Source organism: Orbicella faveolata, unplaced genomic scaffold, assembly GCF_042242905.1.
Source record: "Orbicella faveolata isolate gen_17 unplaced genomic scaffold, um_ofav_v1 contig_27, whole genome shotgun sequence".
Taxonomy (NCBI): Eukaryota; Metazoa; Cnidaria; class Anthozoa; order Scleractinia; family Merulinidae; genus Orbicella; species Orbicella faveolata.
In genome coordinates, this window is record NW_028301555.1 from 6,677,039 (window position 1) to 6,698,919 (window position 21,881).

At 37.4% G+C, this 21,881-nt stretch overlaps 3 protein-coding genes and 1 pseudogene across 3 annotated transcripts; all 4 read left to right on the forward strand.

Moving 5' to 3' along the window:
• The first annotated feature begins 1,154 nt into the window (after window positions 1–1,154).
• Window positions 1,155–2,138, forward strand: LOC149107396 (adenosine receptor A2b-like; annotated as a pseudogene).
• A 2,455-nt stretch (window positions 2,139–4,593) lies between these two features.
• LOC149107397 (adenosine receptor A3-like) lies at window positions 4,594–5,668 on the forward strand. The gene has a single exon (XM_089297214.1). The coding sequence runs from the start codon at window positions 4,594–4,596 to the stop codon at window positions 5,548–5,550; it is 957 nt and encodes a 318-aa protein (XP_089153340.1). The 3' UTR covers window positions 5,551–5,668.
• A 6,710-nt stretch (window positions 5,669–12,378) lies between these two features.
• LOC149107398 (adenosine receptor A2b-like) lies at window positions 12,379–13,796 on the forward strand. The gene has a single exon (XM_089297135.1). It carries the CDS (start codon window positions 12,379–12,381, stop codon window positions 13,318–13,320), a length of 942 nt encoding a protein of 313 aa, XP_089153261.1. The 3' UTR covers window positions 13,321–13,796.
• A 6,265-nt stretch (window positions 13,797–20,061) lies between these two features.
• Window positions 20,062–21,302, forward strand: LOC149107399 (uncharacterized). Its single transcript, XM_089297007.1, has one exon. It carries the CDS (start codon window positions 20,283–20,285, stop codon window positions 21,237–21,239), a length of 957 nt encoding a protein of 318 aa, XP_089153133.1. The 5' UTR covers window positions 20,062–20,282; the 3' UTR covers window positions 21,240–21,302.
• The last annotated feature ends 579 nt before the right edge of the window (window positions 21,303–21,881 follow it).

The following is a 21,881-nucleotide window of genomic DNA, read 5'->3' on the forward strand; positions in this document are numbered from 1 at the left end:
TGATTGTATTTTTGTCTTCTTCACTTAATCCATTTCTTTACTTGTGGGGAATGAACGATATCCGAAATGAAATTAAAAGATTAGTTAAAATAATACTCTGCAAAGACAACTAGATCTTTTATGCGAATATGTATTTAATATTGAAAGTCATAAGTCATAAATGAGTACATATATTTCGTAGAGAAGCATTCAAAATGTAAGAAAGCATGTATAATAAATTTATCAGGTAAACTACACACTTAATTTACATGTACAAAGCTGCTGTACGAATGTAGTATAAGTCCCTAATTCCTTAAGGTTTTTTGTTATCCGATCTGTGTTTTCTATACCGAATTTTCGGTGGCTTCTGCCCACCTTCATCAGAGTTGCAATGTTAAGGTTCGTCTCCAATAATCCAATGAAGTAATGAGTTTTTGATAATGGAACTGAATATTACAACTGACTTGGTTCGTATAAATACAAATTGAAAACTTTAATGTGGATATGTTGACGATAATTTTAAAAATGAAGAGAAACGAGTTATTTTTTTTCTGGCATAATTAAAGTAGTACATAGCCTTTCAATTTTAAACTATATGAAAGTCTGAACAGCAGGCATATGGATATCTACAATCTCTCTTTCCGCAAACATCTTGATTATAAGTACATACACAAATGACAAATTTTCCTTTATATTCTTACTTTGTTTACTGACTAGTGTTAATTGTTTAATTACTCAAGGTTCATATTTCGACCTTATTGAATTGAAATTCAACACAATACTGGGCTACAATGACAGATGCTTTTAAAATTAATTTTGGTTATATTGTTTTCATCCTTTTATAGACAAATATGTAATCACAGATAAGAAGATAAATTCAATGTAAACCTTGCCTATGAGCGGTACATGCCGCTATTAGTTTGAAAAACGTTTAACAAGAAGTTTGGGGATAGTTTTCTTCTGGTAAACTAACTCAAATTCATATCATAGGAGAGAGTTCGCCATCATCATCACTCCTTTCGCAAAGAGGAAGATAGGGTATCACCAAGTTTCTTCAGTCTTGTCTGTCCTTTGCTCCCAGTTAAGGTTTAGACCCTGAGGTTAAGCCTCTGCGGTCCTCCTCCGGGTGAATTTGGCACAGCCTCTCTTCCTTTTACCGTAGAAGTAAGGAAACCATGTGCAATAACTCAACGGCCTGTGTCTGCTATTCTAATGTATCCAGCTTCGAAAATGACGAGAAGAACCACAGCTTTTCTTCGTACATCATGATAAGTTGGTCAGCTTCCATTGCTGTCGCTATTTTCTCACCAGTAGTAGTGGTCGGAAATGCTCTGGTTTTGGTGGCAATTTGGAGGAATCCGTCTCTCAGAACACCATCTTATATTCTACTCGCAGGCTTGGCTTTTACTGACTTCAGCACAGGACTCATATCTCAGCCATTTTACCTGCGATGGAGTTAATAAACCTATCAGATTCGCTTGTTAACCCAACAGTAGTAGCAATCGCCAGCGGGTCTGCAACGTACTTTATTCCCATGACGACTTCCATCATTACATTAATGTCCATCGAACGTTGGCTGCATATGACCCGACGTTCTCTGCTTACAGTGCCTCGCGTCTATTCTACACTGGCAGTACTTTATCTCATCATACTACCGTCTCCAATATGTCGCGTACTGTCCGTTTTCAATAACGAACCTGGAACAGAGATCGCTTCCATGTCATGCCTATTAGCTTGCCTTATTGCTACCTCAACAGCTTACGCCAAAGTTTTCCGAATAATCCGAAGTCATCAGCAGCAGATTCAACCCAACTCTTTATCTCGATCCTCTGCTCAACCAACGATCAACGTTGCTAAGTATAGAAAATCTGTGCACACGGTCCTATATATCTTAGCGATTTTTTATGTTAGTTACTTCCCCATTGGTATAATCTTTGCGGTGTCGGTAGCTTTGGGAAGTGAGTACAAGTCTCTGACGTCGTCATTACTTGATCTATCTTTAATGGTTGTATTTTTGTCTTCTTCACTTAATCCATTTCTTTACTTGTGGAGAATGAACGATATCCGAAATGAAATTAAAAGATTAGTTAAAATAATACTCTGCAAAGACAACTAAATCTTTTATGCGAATATGTATTTAATATTCACAGTCGTAAGTCACAAATGAGTACATATATTTCGTAGAGAAGCATTCAAAATGTAGGAAAGCATGAATATTAAATTTATCAGGTAAACTACACACTTAATTTACATGTAAAAAGATACTGTTTGAATGTAGTATAAGTCCCTGATAATTCGTTAAGGTTTTTTGTTATCCGATCTGTCTTTCTATACCGAATTTTCGGTTGCTTCTTCTGGTTGTTTTCCGTATTATTCGTCGTCATCAGCAACAAATTCACTCCTACGAATCATCCTTAAATTTTGCCACACCAGCTATTAACTTAGAAAAATACAAAAAGTCGGTCTTTTCAATTCTGTATATTATAATTATTTTCTATGTATCATACTTTCCCTTTCTTATTCATCTTGGCTTGTTAGTATTTCACCTAAGAAATGACGGCTTCATTAAGCTATCGTTTACATGATAGCTTTACTTATATTTTCATCATCTTCATTTAATCCTCTTCTTTATTTGTGGAGAATGAAAAATTAAGGATATTCGAAGCGAAGTTGTACAGGTGGTTAGGAGAATGTTGCGTAAAGAAAACTAGATTGAATGAAAATATGTGAAGCTGATTTCCAGTAACAGCTTAAATTTGGATTGTATTTATATTTCGAAAACACATGACACGTTTCAAAGGGGCGAAAAATATCTTGCTAAAACATTTGCAGTTATTGAAAATAGAATTGGGGTACAAATAAATAGTAGAACGTAAAATAAATTGTAAAACGTCGGTCTTGCGTTGGAGAGCACGTCTCAACGCTTAGAATATATTAAAGAGGTTTTTCCTTCAGTCTTGAATTATGTTTTCTGTTCATAAAATGAAAATTTGAAATCTTAACGTGGATATAGTAATGTAAAAGTAGATGGCATTGATATGTTTAAAGTGGCAGTGTGTTTAAAGTGTTTTATTCTAAGTTTATCGTCTCGTTCTAGGCTGTAAATTTTACGTTTACAAGTTTTTGTTTTTTATAACTGCAGTCCTAACTTGGCGGCGTTGTTAAGAGTTTTTGTACAGTCACAACCCGTTTATGAAGACGTTCTGGGGAACACAATGTGATTTATTTTTCCACACTTTATTAAAAATGTCGAACTTAGGTATGGAAGTCAATTCAAAGAATTTAATTAAAGTATTTTCCTTAAAACTCAGTGCATTGTATATAAATAGAAAAGAAAGATAACGTAAATAAGGACTACAAGGTTTCGTCTTAAATCTCTAAAGTTCCGCAGCAAATTTAATCGCAGTGCCTTCAATACGACTGACAATAAAAATAGAAATACTAACCAAAATATTAACCCCAAGTATAAATGAATCACGAGCTTTTCTCCTTTGTTAATTCGTTTGTCAAGATTAGTTCAAAACATGGTTATTATTCCTCAGCAAAATGTACAGCTGTATACTCCCTGCAAGGTGGATGACAATTAATTAAAGATTTTGTTGCCAATACATTAATTATGGAGTGATTGCACGAATGTCACTCAGACTTTTGAATCGTTCGCTCTCCCGGTTTATATTAGTTTATCCACATGGCAGAACAATCTTATTTAATTCTCTTATAGTTTGCTTAAAATTAGAATACATCAAAAAAATCATGAAATAAGCTCTTTTCAATCATTATTTCTCGGATTTATTCAATATTACCCTTTATTCAAGAGATATCCACATGTATTTTGCTTTTATTCAATTGTTTGTTATCTGGCTAGATATTGACGTTTCTACTGACTCGCGTGAGAACCCCCAAAAATGCGACCTTTTTAGCAAAAGACGGAAAGCCAGACATCTCCAGGACTGAGCTTTGCTGGAGGTAGTTCTAATTAGTAGAAAACGAAATTAACTTTGAACCCACCGATAAGTGAACAGATCACTAAAAAATGAATGATAGACTTTCTATTATACAGAATGTTGTCAGCTTTTCATTCACACAATTTCCGGAAGCATTTTTAAAATGTAATAAACATTGTTTCAAAATATGAGTGAAGCATATACGAACTTTATTGCACTCCGGCCCGCGCAATATTTACAGTTATATCTGATCATGTTTACTTGATAAAAATAAGAAAGACCATATGTTGTCTAATCTCACACGAGGTTGCCAGGTGAGGTACGTTGCCAGTGAATAAATAGTACTTTTTGCTTGTTTGATTGATTGATAGATTGATTGATTGATTGATTGATTGATTGATTGATTGATTGATTGATTGATTTTCGATTGAATGGTAATTTCTATAAAATTGATTTTCGCCCCTCTAAGAACAGCCATTTAATCTCCACAAGAGAGATGTAGACTTTATTTAGAACTGTTTGACAGTAAGGTCAGGAAATAAATCCTTGCTATCGCCTCACTTACGCCACAAATGGGTAAAGGTTTAGAGGAGTATTCTTTCACAATATTAACCTCGTTGATAAGAAGAAACTAGTATAAACTCCATTCGCATCACTGAAAAGAGTGCTCATGTCGAACAACAACACAACTTTTTTTCTTCGCCAGCCTGCCTTAAACACATCTACACTTAACTGTGATACACACAGCTTTGATTTCTATAAAGTGGCCCTTCCAATTTTGGTGGCAATGGCCATTTTATCACCAGTGGCAGTAGTTGGGAATAGTCTGGTTTTGGCGGCAATTTGGAAGAACCCGTCACTCAGAACACCGTCTTACATTCTGCTCGCTGGCTTGGCGTTGACTGACTTTTGCACTGGGACCATTTCCGAGCCGTTTCTAGTTGCAAATGAATTGGTACACTCCCTTATCAAGCTATCTGGTAGAAACATGAGGCCATCGGTTTACTTTACAATGAGAATTATCGCCGGCAGTTGTTTCGAATACTTTTTTAACCTAACACTGGTGATTATGACGCTTATGTCCATTGAACGATGGCTGCATATGAGTCAGCGATCATTGCTAACAGTGCGTCGCCTCCATCGAATTATCGTAGTATTATTTTTTAGTCCAATCCCGTTTGTTGTTTACCGCCTTCAAGAGATCTGTGACTTTGCTTATCTATTTACTAATATTTCATTTGTCCTTCTTTGCCTTTTTGTCACTACAGTAGCGTACTTTAAGGTTTTCCATATAATTCGTCGCCATCAGCAGCAAATTTGCGCCAACGGATCGTCTCCAAACTTCGCCCAACCAGCGATTAACTTAGCGAAATATAAGAAATCCGTGTTCTCGATCCTTTATATTGTAGTTATATTTTATACAGGATACTTGCCGATGGCTATCACTCAAGGGTTAGGGTTGGTTTTTCATACAAATTGTAGCGTGGTGCTATTGTCTTTTTACGTGTCAACTTTGCTTGTATTTTTATCTTCTTCCCTTAATCCTCTTCTTTATTTGTGGAGAATGACAGATATTCGACAAGAGGTAAGAAAGTTGGTTAAATGGATGTTCTGTAAAGATAAATAGATGGATAAGACTCAACTTACAAGTAGAAATCTAAGTAAAGATTTACTTACTTTTTGCAAGAAATGAGTGTTATTCATGGCTTACTTTTCTGCAGATTAGTATATAAGTTACTTTTTTACCCGTGGATGCGACGCATCTAGGAGTGTGTGTATATGCAAATGCATCACTCACTCCTCCAGGCGTTAGCACGGCTGTGGGAGTCTGATGGGAGTCTGCAATCGTTGAAGATGGCAGACGAATTCTGAGAAGGGATGACATGGGATGGCATCACTGTTAAGTCATTTAAGTGTAAGTCCCGCTAAAAGCGGTCCACTCGACTTCGGGACCATAAATAATTTTCCTTAATTTTTTGTCAGTGAAAAGGGTTTGACACATATAATTATTGGGGCAGAATGATTTAGGGGGGGCTCCAGTTTAGCTGCTGTGGCCCCAAACCAGTCATGGGAATCACTTCCAGCCGGCAGGTGCATGCTGGGGGCATTTCCCGGGCATTCCCCGCCAATATATGTCTGAATTTATGGAAACCGTGTCAAATTTGGGGCAAAACTTTCGCGCCTGCCTGCCGGCGATAGCCGGCAGGGAGGCCTTTGCGGTGCTTGAAAAGCCAGGGGGGCTTCCGTCAAGGAGGGTGGGGAAAGATAGCCCTGGGACCTGGCTACCCGCTGATACCAAGCGGGGCTGCCAGGAGCTAACCCCAGGGGGGTGGGGTGGGTCACAGAGAGAGGCACATTCCTCAGTTAAAACTGCTCAGCATTGGACAGCATTGGCCAGTGATGCCCTGCAGTCTTAGGGGCTGGCAGCCAGCCAGCCAGACACAAGCAAGGTGGGTGAGTAGGCTGTGTGTTGACAGAGTGCCTGTGGTTGATCGAGTGAAAAAGCCTGTGTATTTTCTTGGAAAAGTGTCAGGGTGTTTGTGTTGAAATTAGCACGGTTTTCATAAATCCAGACATATATATAAAAAGCAATTTATTATTTTCCAATTCCTTATTTTTGCTTTGCTACGAGCCAAAATTAAATTTTGACCGAACTGAGGTTGCCGACCCTGATCAGAAAGGTAAAATTCGCCGATTTTGTGAAGCGTGCTACGTCGCCTAAAATGTAGCTCAAGGAACTTCGTTTTCATACGAATTTTAAGGTACATTCATTACTTTGACTGACGAAATATGGAAACTTTTCGAAAAATTCTAAGCTTACCAGCGAGGATGGAAGACACCCTACTCCGAGACCTTTTATCACCTACTAAAATTTAGCCAAATTTGACGGGGAAAATCTCAAAAGTTGGGTCTAAATGAAGCCTAAAAAGCGCATCACAGTAAATTTCATACCTTAATAAACCGTTCTATAAGTTCAAACCGGTGGGTATCTCCTTGGATTGCACGCGAGAACAGATTAAAATCTGCCACAGTCAGTGTGTTTACATAGCTATCGCTCGTGTCAAAGCTCATTTGCATAACCCTAGCACTAGGTGAAAATACGTCTTCTTCCGTTCAGGTTCGTTTGTTGACCTTCTGAGTAGTGGCAAATAGCTTCCTTTAATACTTTTGTACACTCTAGATCCAGTTTTGAGGTGAAGGTTGCGTTAAAGTTGATCAATTCTCAAGAATTGCAAGACTCCAAAAGTAAATAATGGCGCGGCCGGTCTGCAGAAATTAACCGAAGCCGTCGCCCTGACCCTTCAATAAATTCTGCCGCAGAGGTAGCACTACGAGAAGAAGAAAATCGTAAGTTTTCATTTACCGTTTAATGGCAACTGAATCCTGTGCTACTGCCAAGACTACTGTGAGCTTGAGGGCTATATGCCCGAATTTGAAAAACAACATTAACGAACACTTGCCGGTTGCCTCGCTGGGAAATGAACCTGAATGAACACGACACGCGTGAATGGAACTAAGTTTTGCGATGAATGATGGGCTTTACTTCTGTTTTATGCTTGATGCTTGTCTTTTAGTATCTTGCACAGCGCATAAAATAAACTTCGGGATTCGTTTATCGGACCGTTTATACAACGAAAGCTGCACCAGCTTCGTCAAAATGTCACACAAGTTGTAACGTGAAAGGAAGTACCCGGGAGGGGGGTACTTCCTTATATGCGTTATATAGGTATCTGTATATGAGGCCCCAAAGAGTAGGGTTTTTCAGCCGTTTGGGTCATAAATAGGGTATCGATTTTGGCCATTTTGGTTATAAATTGGGTATGGTTTTAGCACTCTAGTCTTGAATTGGGTATGTTTCTTAGCAGAAGCTACTATTTCATCATCATCAATAAGACCTTCAGCAAAAGCCCTGCATAACGTATGTTCAGGGCAATTCAACTGTGTCAGCCGCAACGGTCATGAATAGGCTATCGAATTTTTAGTCAGGTCATAAATAGGGTAGCAAAAAACGCAGATATTGGTCATAAAGAGGGTAAGGGTTTCGGGAAGTGGGCCGCACAACCCCACTCAACTTTTCTGGAAGTACCCCTCTGGGCCAATTACCAGGGGCCGAGGGCAAACCCCTACCCCGCGCGCGCCGATCATTAGATTTGGCAAGATTTTCTCATTTCAATATTTATAATGAAAAAGCCACCCATTAATTTTTTGGACTAGTGCAATCTTTTCAGTATGACCGAACGACGACAATCATTGCACCTTTAGAATTTTTATCTACCTTTCCTCGGAAAATATAAGGAGTTGCGTTCTATTTTCCTCGCTGTATTCTTGAAACAATACTCAGCTATATGCCAGAAACAATTCAGCTCAGCGATTTCCAACTCGAAAAATGTAATTCATATCATTGAAAGTGCTAAGGTGGCAATTTTCCCAAATGGGGGACGCTGGAAACGTCTGAGTGCATGAATCTTCTTCCCCAAGTCCTACCAGTGCAAGAAAATTCTGCAAATTTTGGCCAAAGCGATTCGAAATCGGTGCTTTTTATGAAAAAAATAATACATATTTAGAGGGTTTTTCGAGATATTTAGAAACTTGTTTAGTGATATTTAGAAGATTGTTTTAGAATTCCCAGAAAGATATTTAGGCGAGCTTACGTGATATTTGCGAAAAGACCTGACTGCGATGCAAATTAACGTGCGTGTGTTCATAATTTTCCCAGTCATAATAAATAAGTAATCGTATACGAGTCATAGTTGCATTACTCGTAATTATTAAAATTTTTCAAATTTCACTGTCCTTAAATAAGGCTTACGCAATTTTGAGAGAATTTTCAAATATCGCTCGTAGTGCAAATAATAAACTACGCTTGCCATTGTTATACCAATACCCATACCAAGTCTGTCTAATAGACAATGAGGTAACACTGTAAACTTCCGTTTGTTTACTTGGTAACTAAGGACTCCACTGAAAATGGATCGTACTTAGCTGTTTAAAGTAATAAACATTTAGGTTAAATGGAACCTGTCGCCTTTTAATTTACCGATTTGTGTCTTTGCAGGTCTCTTTGTAATATATATCCCACCTGTCTACCTTTCTTTCTCTTGTTGCCCACTTAGATCTTTCTGTGTCCCCAGATCGCATTTCTGTCTTGCCCAGAAACGTCTCCTCGCAACCTGCGGGAATGCTTGCATGTGTTTTAGATGCAATGATGACTTTTAATATGATTAAAACGTCCTATGCAGCTAATGTCCTGGATCAGTTTTACTGCACTTAGAACACACCCTTTCTTGAAAGAGCTTGGAACGTTAAGGTGGGATCAACCCAAGTTTTAACGTCAAATGAAAAACACACATCGTGCCGAGAATTACTAAAGAAAATGTTTTGACAACTTTTGAAGAAAAAAAGACAGCTGTATGAGTTCTGGAGAAATATAAGACTTAAGTCTATAAAGTCTAATATCGAAATGCTTTTAGCGTTGTACTCGATGATAAATGATGAATGATGAATGATAAATGACCATAGACAGCGAGCTCGTCTTATTGCATGGATCATAGTAGGACATCTTATTAAGTTGTATGCGCTGGTCACGTAGCCATTGACTCATGTAGTGAAATGCCAGAAATGATGACTAAGAATATCTTAAGAACGTTTCAGCCCCCACATGGCCTAAAAAAAAATGAAACATCAGGCTCCATGCGAAAATTACACACTGAGTTTTACAAGGAAAAAAATCTTGCAAATTTAAGGCAGGGTAGATATAAGAACTTTTTTTTGCAAATAGTTGCGCAACAATGTTGCATTGCAAGTTCTCAAACTCATAAATGCGTCAAGTTGAAACAAAGAAAATTGCAGTCGTGAAGGAGATTGGATACCCGTTTTTAATTAGCATAGATTTTGACAATTTTACTCGTTCGTTTACTCCTTGGTATTTGTTTCGATTTAGAAGACATATCAAACACTCGAGACAGTGTTTCATTGGCTAAACACCTCGAAATTCGTCACAAATACTCCGCTGCGCGTCGCATTTTCAACTGTCTTCTCGGTGTTTGGATATCCCGATGAAACACTGTCTCTCGTGTTTGATATATTACTTGAAAGCGTCACTGCGGGTGCATTACCACTCATGTTACCAAAATGTTGCACGAGGTTCGGAACTCACGTCCATTTCGCGCAACATGTCGTCACAGACTGTAACATGGGTGGCAATATTCATAACAACGTTTTTCAACTCACAATGAAGCCTTGTTGCGCAACTTTAATTCTGATCATCGAAAATCAGATTTGTAAGCAATGTCTTCATGACGGAATGAAATGTGACGCACGATTAAGTGTTAAAGGAGCTACGTCATGGCTTCACGTCTTGAAAAGTTTAGCCTAAATTTTACAAGTTCCTCGTTTGTAATCCCTGTTGTCTACTTATCGTCTCCATCTTCAACTATCCTTGTTCCTATATCGTTTATTATTATCTCTCCTGTGTTTTTCTATCTTAGTTATCTCCTATTTGCAGGTTTCCTTTGGTTTAAAGGTAATTATGTACATGGCCAAAATAACTCAAATGCCATGACTTAGCTCAACGTCACTGTGTTGGGACAAATGATTGTTATAAAAAAAAATCTGATTTCAAGTCTTCTAAATTCTTTTCCCTTAGCAAATCATTTAATTCCCACTCCTTTTGGATCCACTGAGAGATCTCTTAGTATCACATAAGCAACATATTTTATTTTATCGGCCAATACTACTTACTAAGTAAGTTATGGTTCGGTTCTATCCGGGATATGATGACATCAGGCCCTAAAAATCCAGCAAGAATTGTTGAAGTTCGGCTAACACCTTATTTACTGAGTAGAGGAAAAAATAATGCCTGTTTTTAAAAAAAAAAAAAAAATTACACGGGATTGCACTGAAGACGGCTGTTGGTCATCCGAAACATGTTATGCAAATTTAAAATTGTGTGTTTTTATCTCAAAGTTACTTCTTGTCTACTACTAGTTCGCATATGTTATGTATTAAACCTATCGAGGTTTAAACACAATCTAATTAGCCCACTTAGTTTTAAGATTGGAAGATAAAGTGAACTCCAAAAGAATAATGTTGTAACTTAACAAACGGAAACCCGTTGTTGTTGATTATAGCAAATTGCAGTTTGTATTCAAAGCCATATTTTACCATCAATGTCCTTAAAAATTCAATTTACTGTAACGAAATTATTTCGGGCTAGAAGGTGGATAAAATTAAATAATCAAACCAAACAGAACTGTAATGCAGATAAAACAACATTCACTAAAGGATTACCTGAGGCCTTTAAAAAACAATTCAGTTAACTTCAGTATCTAAACTTGATTATAGCGGAGCTCGGGCGCCCCGTACCGCCAAGGGAAGCACCATACTCATATAGGAAAAAAAGGAAACCCATGAATTGATTTTTTCATGCATGGTTATCATGGCTAGCGGTACTGCTCGTGGGAGTGTACGCACAACGATGACGACGATGGCGGCGGCGGCGGAGTTGCTCAAGATGACGGCCATACTCCATCTAATAGCTTGACAGAGACATGCAGCCTTGGTTTATAGCGTCCACTTTTGACATCGGACATCCCTGTTATGGTCAATTTACACCTGTCAAAAGAAGCTACCGCTAACCAGTTTCAGGTGACCATATCGCAGGCTCGAGTTTATAACTCATCGAGGCCTCGTGCTTTTTTAAAGTTGACCGCTGACCAAGTGCTAGTTTTCGGTTGGATAGCAGCTTATGTCAGGTGAACTTGTCGTATAAAAATGTTTTTCACTGTTTTTGTTTTGTGTAGTTTGAGATTATTTAAACTCAAAATAGAGAGCTAAACAATATACAGAAAATCTTAACGCAAAGTTACAAAACTAAAAACCAAAATTCTCGCTTATCCTGGGTTAGCTTGATCGGGCTTTGAACAACCCGGCCCAGGAGCTCCGCTTTTAGGCTTGGTAAAATATATATATTAAGTACATGCACAAATGACAAATTTTCATTTCTATTTTTGCGTTGTTTACTGACCGATGTTAATCAAGCTTTCAAAATGCATTCGTAGAAATTAATTTCCGGGTTATTGTTTTCATCCTTTTATAGGCAAATATGCAATCACAAAAGAAAGAGAAATGTAATATAAACCTTGCCCATGAACGGTACATTCAACTATATGTTTGCAAACGTTTAACAAGAAGTCTGAGATAGTTTTCCTCTGGTAAGGCAGCCGAAAGTCGTATCATAGGAGAGAATTCAGGATCATCGTTATCATCATCAGTTCTTAAAAACGCCAAGTAGCGCATAGGGCATTATCAAACTTTCTCCATTCCTGTCAGTCCTTTACAAGCCCTGCAGCTTGCTCCCAGTTAAGGTTTAGAACCTGAGGTTAAGCCTCTGCAGTCCTCCTCCAGGTGGATTTGGGACGACCTCTCCTCCTTTTATCCTAGCAAAAAGGCAGCCATGTGCAATAACACAACGGCCTGTGTCTGCTACTCTAACAGATCCAGCTTCGAAAATGACGAGAAAATCCACAGTTTTTCTTCTTCCATCGTGGTGCATTGGTTAGCTTCCATTGCTGTGGCTATTTTATCACCAGTAGCAGTGGTCGGAAATGCTCTGGTTTTGGCGGCAATTTGGAGGAATCCGTCTCTCAGAACACCATCTTACATTCTACTCGCAGGCTTGGCTTTTACTGACTTCAGCACAGGACTCATATCTCAGCCATTTTATGCTGCAATGGAGTTAATGAACCTATCACGTTCGCTTGTTAACCCAACAGTAGTAGCAATCGCCAATGGGTCTGCAACGTACTTTATTCCCATGACGACTTCTATCATCACACTAATATCCATCGAACGGTGGCTGCATATGACCCGACGTTCTCTGCTTACAGTGCCTCGCGTCTGCTCTACATTGGCATTACTTCATCTCATTATGTTGCCGTTTCCAATATGTCGCGTACTGCCCAATCTCCATAACAATTCCGTAATTTACATCGCTTCCATGTCATGCTTATTAGCTTGCCTTATTGTTACCTCAACAGCTTACGCCAAGGTTTTCCGAATGATCCGAAGTCATCAGCAGCAGATTCAACCCAACTGTTTATCTCGACCCTCTGCTCAACCAACGATCAACGTTGCTAAGTATAGAAAATCTGTGCACACGGTCCTATATATCTTAGCGATTTTTTATGTTAGTTATTTCCCCATTGGTATAATCTTTGCGGTGTCGGTAGCTTTGGGAAGTGAGTACAAGGCTCTGACGTCGTCATTACTTGATCTATCTTTAATGTTTGTATTTTTGTCTTCTTCACTTAATCCATTTCTTTACTTGTGGAGAATGAACGATATCCGAAATGAAATTAAAAGATTAGTTAAAATAATACTCTGCAAAGACAACTAGATCTTTTATGTGAATATGTATTTAATATTCACAGTCGTAAGTCACAAATGAGTACATATATTTCGTAGAGAAGCATTCAAAATGTAAGAAAGCATGTATAATAAATTTATCAGGTAAACTACACACTTAATTTACATGTACAAAGCTGCTGTATGAATGTAGTGTTAAGTCCCTAATAATTCGTTAAGGTTTTTTTGTTATCCGATCTGTTTTTTCTATACCGAACTTTCGATTGCTTCTGTCCACCTTCATCAGAGTTGCAATGTTAAGGTTCGTTTCCAATAATCCAATGAAGTAATTAGTGTTTGATAATGGAACTGAATATTACGACTGACTTGGTTCGTATAAGTACAAATTGAAAACTTTAATTTGGATATGTTGAAGAAAAATGAAGAGAAACGAGTTTTTTTTATTTTCTGGCATAATTAAAGTAGTACATAACCTTTCAATTTTAAACTATATGAAAGTTTGAACAGCAGGCATATGGATATTTACAATCTCTCTTTCCGCAATCGTCTTGATTATAATTACATACAGAAATGACAAATTTTCCTTTATATTCTTACTTTGTTTACTGACTAGAGTTAATTGTTCAATTATTCAAGGTTCATATTTCAACCTTATTGAATTGAAATTCAACAAAATACTGAGCTGCAACGACAGATGCTTTTAAAATTAATTTTAGTGTTATTGTTTTCATCCTTTTATAGGCAAATATGTAATCACAGAAAAGAAGATAAATTCAATATAAACCTTGCCTATGAGCGGTACATACCACTATTAGTTTGAAAACGGTTGACAAGAAGTTTGGGGATAGTTTTCTTCTGGTAAACTAACCCAAATTCATATCATGGGAGAAAGTTCGCCATCATCATCACTCCTTTCGCAAAGAGGAAGATAGGGCATCACCCAGTTTCTTCAGTCTTGTCTGTCCTTTGATCCAAGTTAAAGTTTAGAGCCTGAGGTTCTGCCTCTGCAGTCCTCCACCAGGTGAATTTGACACAGCCTCTCTTTCTTTTACCCTAGGAGTAAGAAAGCCATGTGCAATAACACAACGGCCTGTGCCTGCTATTCTAATGTATCCAACTTCGAAAATGACGAGAAGAACCACAGCTTTTCTTCTCACATCATGATAACTTGGTCAGCTTCCATTGCTGTCGCTATTTTATCGCCAGTAGCAGTGGTCGGAAATGCTCTGGTTTTGGCGGCAATTTGGAGGAATCCGTCTCTCAGAACACCATCTTACATTCTGCCCGCGGGCTTGGCTTTTACTGACCAGCACAGGACTCATATCTCAGCCATTTTACGCTGTGATGGAGTTAATAAACCTATCACGTTCGCTTGTTAACCCAACAGTAGTAGCAATCGCCAGCGGGTCTGTAACGTACTTTATTCCCATGACCACTTCCATCATTACATTAATGTCCATCGAACGTTGGCTGCATATGACCCGACGTTCTCTGCTTATAGTGCCTCGCGTCTACTCTACATTGGCATTACTTCATCTCATTATGTTGCCGTTTCCAGTATGTCGCGTACTGCCCATTCTCCATAACAATCCCGGGATAGACATCGCTTCCATGTCATGCCTATTAGCTTGCCTTATTGTTACCTCAACAGCTTACGCCAAAGTTTTCCGAATAATCGGAAGTCATCAGCAGTAGATTCAACCCAACTGTTTATCTCGACCCTCTGCTCAACCAACGATCAACGTTGCTAAGTATAGAAAATCTGTGCACACGGTCCTCTATATCTTAGCGATTTTTTATGTTAGCTACACCCCCATTGGTATAATCTTTGTGCTCTCCCTAACATTGGGAAGTGAATACGATTCTCTGACAGCGTCATTACTTGATTTATCTGTAGTGTTTGTATTTTTATCGTCTTCGCTTAATCCATTTCTATACTTGTGGAGAATGATATTCGAAATGAAATTACAAGATTAGTTAAAATAATATTTCGTTTAGACAACTAGATCCTTTATGTGAACATGTATTTCATATTAAAAATCGTATTCACAAATGAGTACATATTTCCTAGAGTAGCATTTAAAATGCGAGAAAGCATGAATAACAAATCTAACAAATCTAACCTCAAAATTGTTTAAAATAATACTCAGCAAAGACATCTAGAACCTTTACTTGAATATGTATCTAATATTGAAAGTTGTACATCACAAATGAGTACACTCTTCCTAGAGAAGCATTTGAAATCTAAGAAAGCATGAATAATAAATCTATTAGGTAAATTACACACGTACATTACAAGTACAGCGCTACTGTATGAATGTACACGTAGTGTAGGTCCCTAATAATTCGTTAAGGTTTTTTGCTATCCGATCTGTTTTTCTTTAACAAATTTTCGGTTGCTTCTGTCCAATGACCTTCATCAGGGGTGCAATGTTAAGATTAATCTCTAATAATCCAATGAAGTAATGAGGTTTTGACACTGGAAATGAATATTACAACTGACTTAGTTCGTATAAATACAAATTGAAAAATCAATGTGGATATGTTGGAGAAAATGTTAAAAAAGAAACAAAGCGGGTATGATTAAAGTAATTCATAATTTTACTTTATATTTCCATTTCAAACCATATGAAAGTCTGAACAGCGGGCATACGTGTACTTACGATCACCTCATTGAAATAAAATACAATAAGGGAAAGGAGGAGACTTTTCAATGAAATCATTTATTTAAATCATTTATTCCTAAACAAACCCAGTCATCTTGAGTGACTACAGAGCCTGTGGGTGCAAAACTTTAACTAAATTAAAAAGAACGCAAGCTAACAAACCTATTGTTGAGAGATTCCTTTTTCAATTGTATTTCCTGTATTATATGTTTGAGTTAAAGTTACCTTTCCATTTTAGCATTTTGTATCTGATTTCGTTTTTCTAAGCCTTTTTTCCATGTCCTTTAAACCTTAGCTTTCCTCATTTAAATTGGCTTTGTGACACTGCAACATGTCAGTGAAGAAATTGCCCGAACTTTAATTATATTGGCTCCCTTGTCCATTTTGACAGTGACGGTTTTATATTAACAGGAAATCTTTTGAAGAAATGAGCTAAACATTGTCATATTACGTTTGCAGTAATGATGTTCTACCGGAATTTTCAATGGATATTCTAAATGTGCAATGAAAATACCTTTTGAGTACACATTGAAGCGAACTGATAAAATATATGTCATACTGCCAAATAACGAAAGAGAAGTTTTTATATATTGTAATGTCCTTCATTAATTATTTCCTTTTTGAAAACGACCTGCCAAAGCTTTGACTCGATCAATTTATTATAAAGAAGGCTCTTTTAATGAAACTGTAAATATTGAGAAGCCCTTTTGATTTTTTTTTTTTTTTTTGCGAAGAATTGCTGTCTCAAGTTGTCATGAAATAATGTTACGAATCAAAAGCGAGTAGAACACCACCCTACACAATAGAACACCAACCTTCGAAACACGACTTTCTGGGTAGCTACTCTTCATAACGGAATCCTTAAAACCGAAAGTTTGTGAAAAATACAGGGGCCAAAGATCTTCAATATCGACGGGACTTTAAATTAAAACCAACCTGACTTTGTTGTGCAAATCATCTTTTGAAGAAATTTTCCATCTAGTGGAAGATGTATATCTCCTTAATCAATTCAAGTACGTATTGTATCAGAATTCCTAATGAAGTAGTAATACAAGGCTTTCAAAGCATGAATAAGCCTTGTGGGAGAAAATGTTTTATTATGTTTAATTTTAGTTTTTTCAACGCGTTTTTATCTTAAAGTTATTTATAAATTTCTCAGCTTTGTCAGTCTAGTTGCTCGATGCCATACTTCAATCATTTGTTTATTCTTTGACATTATAAACTAGGGAACCTAATATGCGTGAGGCTTGCTTAGTTATAAACAGGGCTTTAAATAAACGGTTGACGGGTGAATTCAGTCATAGTTGGAACAAATATTCAATCGGCAAGGTGCGTTTCTACTGAGAGAAAATCAGGATAAGGGAAAACTGGTATCTACACAAGTTTAGAATCGTACACCTCCAACATTTTACACACCGTTTTCCCAACACTGGGCTTCCTTCAGAAACCTCAACTTGCTCGATTTTAAAAAGCAAAGCACAGTCCTTATCGGCGAAAACAAAGTAGCCATGTCAAGCAACACGACCTATCTTCTCTGCAAGTTTTCGTTGAACATGTCTGGCACTAACGTTGATACAAGAGGACTCAGCTCCGCTATGTTCGCGGTATTTATGTCCGTTATAGTCGCCGTCGCCCTCCTATCACCGGTGGCAGTGATGGGGAATGGTCTGGTTTTGGCAGCAATTTGGCGGAACCCTTCTTTCAGAACACCTTCTTATATTCTGTTCGCTGGATTAGCCATCATTGACTTTTGCACTGGACTAATAACACAGCCATTGTATATTACAAATGAATTAATCTCCTTGCTGGAACCTAGCAAGGATTATTCGATGACATTTGCAATTGGCTTTCTCTGTTTTGAGTACTTTGGTAACCTTAGCATATTACCAGTGACAGTCATGTCCACAGAAAGATGGCCACACATGGCTCGGCAATCTTTGGTGAATGTGCATCGCACTCGAGTGATTCTGGCAGTACTGTTGCTCGTACCTATCCCTTTAGTTGTGCACCGTCTTACAAGCGGTTTTAGTTTTTCATATAAGAACTATGTTGCCAATTTTTCACTTTTCCTGGTTTGTTTTACTGTCACTTCAACAGCTTACTTTAAAGTTTTCCGTATTATTTGTCGTCAACAGCAACAAATTCACTCCTACGAATCATCCTTAAATTTTGCCACACCAGCCATTAACTTGGAAGAATACAAAAAGTCCGTCTTTTCAATTCTGTGTATTACAATTATTTTCTATGTATCATACTTTCCCTTTCTTATTCATCTTGGCTTGTTAGTATTTCACCTAAGAAATGACGGCTTCATTAAGCTATCGTTTAACATGATAGCTGTACTTATATTTTTATCTTCTTCACTTAATCCTCTTCTTTATTTGTAGAGAATGAAGGATATTCGAAGCGAAGTTATACAGTTGGTTAGGAGAATGTTGCGTAAAGAAAACTAGATTGAATGAAAATATGTGAAGCTGATTTCAGTAACAGCTTAAATTTGGATTGTATTTATATTTCGAAAACACATGACACGTTTCAAAGAGGCGAAAAATATCTTGCTAACACATTTGCAGTTAATGAAAATAGAATTGGGATACAAATAAATAGTAGAACGTAAAATATATTGTAAAACGTCGCTCTTGCGTTGGAGAACACGTCTCAACGCTTAGAATGTATATAGAGAGGTTTTTCCTTCAGTCTTGAATTATGTTTTCTGTTCATAAAATGAAAATTTGAAATCTTAACGTGAATATAGTTATGTAAAAGTAGATGGCATTGATCCAAATGATAACTTTTGGCGCAATATAAGGAGTGTGTTTAAAGTGTCTTATTCTAAGTTTATCGTCTCGTTCTAGGCTACAAATTTTACGTTTACAAGTTTTTGTTTTTTTATAACTGCAGTCCTAAATTGGCGGCGTTGTTAAGAGTTTTTGTACAGTCAAAACCCGTTTATGAAGACGTCCTGGGGAACACAATGTAATTTATTTTTCCACACTTTATTACAAATGTCGAACTCAGTTATGGAAGTCAATTCAAAGAGTTTAATTTTCATTAGAACTCAGTGCATTGTATATAAATGGAGAAGAAAGATAACGTAAATAAGGACTACAAGGTTTCGTCTCAAATCTCTAAAGTTCCGCAGCAAATTTAATCGCAATGCCTTCAATAAGACTGACAATAAAAATAGAAATATTAACCGAAATATTAACCCCAAGTATAAATGAATCACGAGCTTTTCTCCTTTGTTAATTCGTTTGCCAAGTTTAGTTCAAAACATGGTTATTGTTCCTCAGCAAAATATACAGCTGTATACTCCTTACAAGGTGGCTGAAAATTAATTTAAATTTTAGTTGCCAATACATTAATTATGGAGTGATTGCACGAATGTCACTCAGACTTTTGAATCGTTCGCTCTCCCGGTTTATATTGGTTCATCCACATGGCAGAACAATCTCATTTAATTCTCTTATAGTTTGCTTAAAATTAGAATACATCAAAAAAATCATGAAATAAGCTTCTTTCAATCATTATTTCTCGGATTTATTCAATATTACCCTTTATTCAAGAGATCTCCACATGTATTTTGCTTTTATTCAATTGTTTGTTACATGGCTAGATACTGACGTTTCTACTGACTCGCGTGAGAACCCCCAAAAATGCGACCTTTTTAGCAAAAGACGAAAAGCCAGAGATCTCCAGGATTGATCTTTGCTGGAGGTAGTTCTAATTAATAGAAAACGAAATTAACTTTGAACCCACCGATAAGTGAACAGATCACTAAAAAATGAATGATAGACTTTCTATTATACAGAATGTTGTCTGCTTTTCATTCACACAATTTCCGAATGCATTATTAAAATTGCTTATCAAGTAATAAACATTGTTTCAAAATATGAGTGAGGCATATACGAACTTTATTGCACTCCTGACCGCACAATATTTACAGTTACATCTGATCATGTTTACCTGATGAAAATAAGAAAGACCATATGTTGTCTAATCTCACACGAGGTTGCCAGGTGAGGTACGTTGCCAATGAAAACATAGTGCGTTCTGCTTGTTTGATTGATTGATTGATTTTCGATTGAATGGTAATTTCTATAAAATTGATTTTCGCCCCTCTAAGAACAGCCATTTAATCTCCACACGAAAGGCGTAGATTTTATTTACAACTGTTTGACAGTAAGGTCGGGAAATCAGTTCTTGCTATCGCCGCACCCACGCCACAAATGGGTAAAGGTTTACAGGAGTATTCTTCCAAAATATTAACCTCTTTGATAAGAAGAAACTAGTATAAACTCCATTCGCATCACTGAAAAGAGTGCTCATGTCGAACAACAACACAACTTTTTTTCTTCGTCAGCCTGCCTTAAACACATCTACACTTTACTGTGGTACACACAGCTTTGATTTCTATAAAGTGACTATTCCAATTTTGGTGGCAATGGCCATTTTATCACCAGTGGCAGTAGTCGGGAATGGTCTGGTTTTGGCGGCAATTTGGAAGAACCCGTCACTCAGAACACCGTCTTACATTCTGCTCGCTGGCTTGGCGTTGACTGACTTTTGCACCGGGACCATTTCCGAGCCGTTTCTAGTTGCAAATGAATTGGTACACTCTCTTATCCAGCTATCTGGTAGAAACATGAGGCCATCGGTTTACTTTACAATGAGAATTATCGCCGACAGTTGTTTCGAATACTTTTTTAACCTAACACTGTTGATTATGACGCTTATGTCCATTGAACGATGGCTGCATATGAGTCAGCGATCATTGCTAACAGTGCGTCGCCTCCATCGAATTATCGTAGTATTATTTTTTAGTCCAATGCCGTTTGTTGTTTACCGCCTTCAAGAGATCTATGACTTTGCTTATCTATTTACTAATATTTTATTTGTCCTTCTTTGCCTTTTTGTCACTACAGTGGCATACTTTAAGGTTTTCCATATAATTCGTCGCCATCAGCAGCAAATTTGCGTCAACGGATCGTCTCCAAACTTTGCCCAACCAGCGATTAACTTAGCGAAATATAAGAAATCCGTGTTCTCGATCCTTTATATTGTAGTTATATTTTATACAGGATACTTGCCGATGGCTATCACTCAAGGGTTAGGGTTGGTTTTTCATACAAATTGTAGCGTGGTGCTATTGTCTTTTTACGTGTCAACTTTGCTTGTATTTTTATCTTCTTCCCTTAATCCTCTTCTTTATTTGTGGAGAATGACAGATATTCGACAAGAGGTGAGAAAGTTGGTCAAAAGGATATTCAGTAAAGATAACTAGATGAATAAGACTCAACTTACAAGTAGAAATCTAAGTAAAGATTTACTTACTTTTTGCAAGAAATGAGTGTTATTCATGGCTTACTTTTCTGCAGATTAGTATATAAGTTACTTTTTTTACCCGTGGATGCGACGCATCTACGAGTGTGTAGGTATGCAAATGCAACACTCACTCCTCCAGGGGTTAGCGCACGGCTGTGGGAGTCTGATGAGAGTTTGCAATCATTGAAGATGGCAGACGAATTCTGAGGAGGGATGACATGGGATGGCATCACTGTTAAGTCATTTAATTAGCCTGAAATGATGTCTTGAAGCCGTCGCGGCCAAAAGACAAATCGTAAAATGGCTATGCAAACCGCTTCAAAAAGCCACACTTAAAAATGGTTTCCACCGATTGTTCCACAATTGTGGGCAATTATGATTTATCGTGGCGAACGAAATAATATTCAAAACAAATAAAGTACTGCGGGTAAGTTCATTCTCAATTTTGCTTAACTTATACTGGACCCCTTGATCGGGATATTTGCCCTTCATACCCCAGGGATTTTGTTTTGTGACAGCCTGCTCAGTCATATAATTAGCCTGAAATAATGTCTTTAGGCTGTCAAGGCAAAAGACAGATCGTCTAATGGCTATGTAAAGT

What these genes read in the sequence shown, in the direction of transcription:
- LOC149107397 (XM_089297214.1), top strand. Translation starts at nt 4,594, where the DNA reads ATGTCGAACAACAACACAACTTTTTTTCTTCGCCAGCCTGCCTTAAAC.
- LOC149107398 (XM_089297135.1), top strand. Translation starts at nt 12,379, where the DNA reads ATGTGCAATAACACAACGGCCTGTGTCTGCTACTCTAACAGATCCAGC.
- LOC149107399 (XM_089297007.1), top strand. Translation starts at nt 20,283, where the DNA reads ATGTCGAACAACAACACAACTTTTTTTCTTCGTCAGCCTGCCTTAAAC.